The sequence below is a fragment of the Schistocerca americana genome, chromosome 2, assembly GCF_021461395.2.
Source record: "Schistocerca americana isolate TAMUIC-IGC-003095 chromosome 2, iqSchAmer2.1, whole genome shotgun sequence".
In the NCBI taxonomy this organism is placed as follows: Eukaryota; Metazoa; Arthropoda; class Insecta; order Orthoptera; family Acrididae; genus Schistocerca; species Schistocerca americana.
This window is the reverse complement of record NC_060120.1, coordinates 696,257,252-696,264,122: the sequence shown is the minus strand read 5'-3', so window position 1 is coordinate 696,264,122 and position 6,871 is coordinate 696,257,252. Positions and strand designations below refer to the sequence as shown.

At 39.7% G+C, this 6,871-nt stretch overlaps 1 protein-coding gene across 1 annotated transcript in view; it reads right to left on the bottom strand.

Moving 5' to 3' along the window:
- Positions 1–270: 270 nt before the first annotated feature.
- LOC124595041 (zinc finger protein 37-like) overlaps positions 271–6,871 on the bottom strand; it is a 69,576-nt gene continuing 62,975 nt past the window's right edge. The window contains exon 6 of the mRNA XM_047133604.1: positions 271–1,615. Within this exon, the coding sequence (XP_046989560.1) occupies positions 1,169–1,615 (447 nt within the window). The 3' untranslated portion in view covers positions 271–1,168. The remainder of the gene's footprint in view (positions 1,616–6,871) is intronic.

Genomic DNA, 6,871 nt, shown 5'->3' with positions numbered 1-6,871 from the left:
AAATTTATGCCCTGAATTTCTGGTAACAAAGTAACATGTATTTCCAGATTTGAATTAAATTACTTGACATACTGAAGTCTGTTTCACTTTTCATTTGCCCTCCATACACAAACAACTACTGGTGTTTCCTCCTGAAGTGCAATACAGCACTGCCCTTGGTGCCAGGCAGACCAGTCCATTTGGTGAGGCTGTACAACATGTAAGGACTCCATTATTCAATCAAGTGTCAATAACTTACTGCTTAAAACCGAAGTCCAGAATATGAAGAAATTATGGGATGGTAACATTTTATTTAGCAACCAAATAAGAGCAGTTAATATGAAAAACTAATAACTGAAGCACACAACAGTACTAAAATTTTAATTTTGCTTTTATGTCCTTAATCACTGTTAAGGTAAAACAGTGGAGCATATAGGCAAAATGTTCATATTGCATGGTTCATCTGTTCTTTTCTTCTGTTTTGCTATCATCTGTTATGACAGTCTAGCGTGAGTTACACAGAAAAATAACTTTTACAATGTCATTCATCAGGCCATCACTAGAAAAGAACAGAAAATAAAAAAGTAGATATTTCTTCCCTAACTTCTGACAACACAATATCACAAAACACAATTTATCACAAAATGTGTTGGTCAATCACGCACTTACGCAAGATAACAGCTTGCATGGCGCACATTATGTATATTATACAATTCTGCAACAGTAATTCATAGATAAAAAAACATCGACGAAATTCAATGGCCTCTAAGAGAAACACTTGCTTTCAGCTCACTGTGCTTTTGAAGACATGATTCTTGGGTAATATTAACAGAGTACACAAACAATTAATATTATTACAACGAAATATACACACATCACAAACTCAACCACACCATTAATTACAAAGAAAAATTACAAGCAAGCGCATATCTAAACACACACACACACACACACACACACACACACACACAGGTATTTTCATATGTGACTTTCATTTTACTTTCAGACCACAATAGTGTACAAGGATACATTAGACCATACGTCATTTAACATGCACCCATACTATACATGTGAAAATTTACAAATATGTCAACAAACAAGGAATACTGGCATGACTGCCAGCATAGCACAGTTCCATAGTGTAATCACACCAGAGCAATCACATTCAATTACAACTCATACTTAAAGTTCACTGGCTGGCATTCACCACATTAAACCACGTCCGACCAGCTCCTAGGTGCTCTGATGAGGGTATCCTAATTTGAACAAGATGCACGGGGCCAGAGCTAGTCTGAATAGCAGGTACGGATCCACTGAGGGTAGCAACAGCATCCTGCTCATATGCAGCTGCAGCTGCCCCTAAGTTTGGAGTAGCGGGCACCACAAGTGTGTGTCTGCTCGTATCACCGGACGATGTTGTGATCTCCGTTACCGAACCAACATCAGTGTGAATATCAGCTAGTTCCGAAGGGTCCGCAAAGTGAACTTGTCCATCAATTATAAGATGCTCCACTGCTTCCTGGACAGTCTGGCTCTTCGTGTCGGCATCCTCCACTACTACTGTCTTTTCTGCATAGCAGCGATCATCGCTGTCTTGTTGGATAATCACATGATCCTTCAGTTCTGCAATGTACACCTGGAAAAAATTTATTTATTTTAATAGATTCCTGAATAATAATAATAAAAATAATAGTTAGGAAAATATTCATTCTTAGGGTTCTGTACGTAAATCAGTAAACATGTAACACTTATGTTGTCTGTCTGCCTGCCTGTCCGTTCATTCATCCGACTTTTCAAAATCCTTTTTCTCAGAAACTGCTAGACATAGAGTTGAAATTTATGTCACATACTAAGCTTTTAAGTCAATGCAATCAAAAGATTCAGTCATTTATGTCACATATTTTGATACTTGCAAACTCACTCATTTAAACCTATAGGGCACTTACCCTTGATGTACAATCATGAAATGTGGCAAAAAGATAGGTTTCACAGTACACGTAAAGGAAAAAACAGAAACTTGTAATTTTATCAAACAAAAAAAATTATTTTCCCGTCATTTGTTATTCAACTTCAAACTTTAAATTAAAATGTTCTTAACAGCCTTGGAATCCCTGGGACCGGAGCCAGTGTCAGTAAGGGGCAAAAACTGACTCCCGGAATGGCTGATTTGTCTATATACATTATAGTTCATATGGAACCTTCAGTGTGCGTGTCCTAATCACACTTCGCCAATTTTTTTTTGTTTTCGTCCATCAAATGTGTCCTTATTGTCAACTTTTAAGAGACATATATGGCCATAATATCGATATACAGGCCTCTATGTAATCAAAGAAACATTCTTCCTATACAAATAGCTTAACAAGTAAATGCACAGACTATGTTTTATTAATATGCATACTGATATCTAGCACAAGAGCATACACTGATAAATTCATACTTAATGCAACTATTAATTAATCAACAATTTTTCCACGAGGGATAATCTTATAAAAATAATGAAGAGCAAACTTAGGTTCCGTATTTCTTATTATGATTCTATCAAAGTGATGTGGAAAATCATTGGCGAACAACAAATGTGGCGCACACTGATTTTTTTAATGAAATACTGCCAAAACTAAAACATAATCAATACTCAACGTTACAGAAAACATATAACAACTCATTCATCACACAAGTCTTGTAGTGACACATCCCATTCCTTGAATGAGAGGTATCACATCCTGAAATACACGTCAGAGAAAATATGCTCATGACAGAGTAATCGAAAAGTGAAGACCACTCCACTGTTGAAATGTGTTTTACATCTGATACCAGAGCTAATGATCCAGTGACTGTATGGAAGTGGGTAGCAGTCAGACGATTCTACAGGGTGTTACAAAAAGGTACGGCCAAACTTTCAGGAAACATTCCTCACACACAAAGAAAGAAAATATGTTATGTGGACATGTGTCCGGAAACGCTTACTTTCCGTGTTAGAGCTCATTTTATTACTTCTCTTCAAATCACATTAATCATGGAATGGAAACACACAGCAACAGAACGTACCAGCGTGACTTCAAACACTTTGTTACAGGAAATGTTCAAAATGTCCTCCGTCGCATGGAATCCCTGATGCGATGATGCAGCCCTGGAGAATGGCGTATTGTATCACAGCCGTCCACAATACGAGCACGAAGAGTCTCTACATTTGGTACCGGGGTTGCGTAGACAAGAGCTTTCAAATGCCCCCATAAATGAAAGTCAAGAGGTCAGGAGAGCGTGGAGGCCATGGAATTGGTCCGCCTCTACCAAGCCATCGGTCACCGAATCTGTTGTTGAGAAGCGTACGAACACTTCGACTGAAATGTGCAGGAGCCCCATCGTGCATGAACCACATGTTGTGTCGTACTTGTAAAGGCACATGTTCTAGCAGCACAGGTAGTGTATCCCGTATGAAATCATGATAACGTGCTCCATTGAGCGTAGGTGGACGGAACTAAAATGAGCTCTAACGTGGAAAGTAAGCATTTCCGGACATATGTACACATAACATCTTTTCTTTATTTGTGTGTGAGGAACGTTTCCTGAAAGTTTGGCCGTACCTTTTTGTAACACCCTGTATATGCTGAGGTGGAGATAGGACTTCCATGGAGCGAGCAGTGCGGAAGAAAGAGCTCCGCAAAATCTATGAACATGAAATGCTGAAGATAATAAATGTATTGTAATTGTTAATTATCAAGTTGAATATCAGATGTGTTATACACATATTATAGAGAGGCAGAGTTGGTAGCTGTCCTCATTTATCATGTACTGAGTTATAATTTTGAAGATAATATAAGAAGGTGAATTGAATCTCACTTCTTATTTATGTGTAGGAGTTAATGAGAATGAGGAGTTAATTTTCAGCAGCTTTATCTGCAGCCTTTAAGGAGGCGAAGTCTGGGCCAAGTTGGAGGAGGAAGGTGAATGGATTCAGAGCACAGACTATCTGGACCCTGATTAATAATACTTCACTGCAACTGAATATTCAGTAAGCAAGAGTCACTGTATATAAAAGGAATGTTCAGATGGCAACTTATTTACTTGTTTGGTGCATGAGGTTAAGTATAACAAACCATCACACAGCCAAAGCCAACTTGAAACACTTCAGTCTGACACAGAAACTGTTGTTACATAATTATACAGATAATTATTCCAACTACACATTTATTTTATGGTGTCTCTTGACATTCCTACCATATAGTTTCAATTCTCAATGATAAAGAGTTCAAATGTCTGAAAAGATTTAATATATCATCCAAGATAATCTGTTTTCATATTATGTCAAATGGCTTGGATAACAGTGACCAGAGAAGGAAACCATCACAGTCACAGGTTCTTCAATACAAAGCTGATGTCTGTAGAGTACTTGACTTCCTAACCTTATTTGTGTGTGTGTTTTTAATGACAATTCCTTCATGCAAGCATGGGCATTTGTAGAGAACGAGTTGCCCAGCCTCAAGAAGCTAAGGTCACATTTTATGCACATTTCTAAGTACTTTTTTTTACAAGGAGACAAACTGCAGTGAAACTTGTCTGTAATAATCATTGCCCTTTGGGATTATAATCAAAGATCATTACTTGTTTGACCTTTGACTCAGCTTGTCCAACTTTCTTTCGCTGTTTTACTGGAAGTTCAACTCCAGCTGAAAGCCTGTATTCATTACACACGAGACTGTTGCAGTGCCCAGACATTTCTGCTTATAGTCAGCTATCTGGCAATGAGGGATGCACTGCACAGAAATTGGTCTCTTGTTTAAATCACTGTCAGAATTCAAAATCCTCAAGGACAGTTTCACAATGTTTTCCACATTCACACATAATGATCTTCAAGAACATGTCACATGATGTCAAGTTTTCTGTAACTATGTTGTTGGTTCACCATTTGTGCTCGTACAACCACCACAAAAAAGAAATTTATGAGAAACTGCGCGACAGTTTACTGTTGACTGTCTGTGAGTTTCTATCATGTTTTGAGCAATAACGTTTTGATCTTTATGTACAATCATTGGTCAACAGTAATAGTACCCAAGACCCAGCCATTCTCTATTAATTTCACATTTGCATTACTTAAAACCAGAGGATAAAACAAAACAACTTTTTCTGAAGCCACTCATTGCAACTAGCAGTATTTTTACTATTGTCACATCACCCAATCCTAAAAGTTGCCAACATGCACAGTATTTATAAAGCAATCCTCACATACGCTATTGAAGTGTATCTACTGTATTGTAGGTAAGAAACTCTGCAGTACCGCTGTTACTTGTAAAGTAATTTTCCTCTATGTCGCTGATGTTATAAATGACACAACTTATGATGAAGTAGGTAAAAACTAATACTGATCATAAAGCAGTGAGTATGCACAAAAATAAAAATTATAATAATGGCAATATACTATACAGGAAGCAGCTATTCAGGTAGCAGAATACTTGTGGACTGCATGTGAGGTTTTTTATATATATATAATAGAGGGAAACATTCTACGTGGGAAAAATATATCTATAAACAAAGATGATGAGACTTACCAAACAAAACCGCTGGCAGGTCGATAGACACACAAACATACACACAAAATTCAAGCTTTCGCAACAAACAGTTGCTTCATCAGGAAAGAGGGAAAGACGAAAGGATGTGGGTTTTAAGGGAGAGGGTAAGGAGCCATTCCAATCCCGGGAGCGGAAAGACTTACCTTAGGGGGCAAAAAGGACAGGTATACACTCGCACACACGCACATATCTATCCGCACATACACAGACACAAGCAGACGTTTGTAAAGGCAAAGAGTTTGGGCAGAGATGTCAGTCGAGGCGGAAGTAAAGAGGCAAAGATGTTGTTGAAAGACAGGTGAGGTATGAGCGGCAGCAGCTTGAAATTAGCGGAGGTTGAGGCCTGGCGGATAACGAGAAGAGAGGATATACTGAAGGGCAAGTTCCCATCTCCGGAGTTCTGACAGGTTGGTGTTAGTGGGAAGTATCCAGATAACCCGGACGGTGTAACACTGTGCCAAGATGTGCTGGCTGTGCACCAAGGCATGTTTAGCCACAGGGTGATCGTCATTACCAACAAACACTGTCTGCCTGTGTCCATTCATGCGAATGGAAAGTTTGTTGCTGGTCATTCCCACATAGAAAGCTTCACAGTGTAGGCAGGTCAGTTGGTAAAACACGTGGGTGCTTTCACACGTGGCTCTGCCTTTGATCGTGTACACCTTCCGGGTTACAGGACTGGAGTAGGTGGTGGTGGGAGGGTGCATAGGACAGGTTTTTCACCGGGGCCAGTCCCGGAAAGTATCCTTTCACAAGTGGGGCACTTTTGTGGGTCTTCTGTGGGAGGTTCTGTGTTTGAGGGGATGAGGAAGTGGCTCCGGTTATTTGCTTCTGTACCAGGTCCGGAGGGTAGTTGCGGGATGCGAAAGCTGTTTTCAAGTTGTTGGTGTAATGGTTCAGGGATTCCGGACTGGAGCAGATTCGTTTGCCACGAAGACCTAGGCTGTAGGGAAGGGACCGTTTGATGTGGAATGGGTGGCAGCTGTCATTATGGAGGTACTGTTGCTTGTTGGTGGGTTTGATGTGGACAGACGTATGAAACTGGCCATTGGACAGATGGAGGTCAACTTCAAGGAAAGTGGCATGGGATTTGGAGTAGGACCAGGTGAATCTGATGGAACCAAAGGAGTTGAGGTTGGAGAGGAAATTTTGGAGTTGTTCTTCACTGTGAGTCCAGATCATGAAGATGTCATCAATAAATCTGTACCAAACTTTCGGTTTGCAGGCCTGGGTAACCAAGAAGGCTTCCTCTAAGCGACCCATGAATAGGTTGGTGTACGAGGGGGCCTTCCTGGTACCCATGGCTGTTACCTTTAATTGTTGGTATG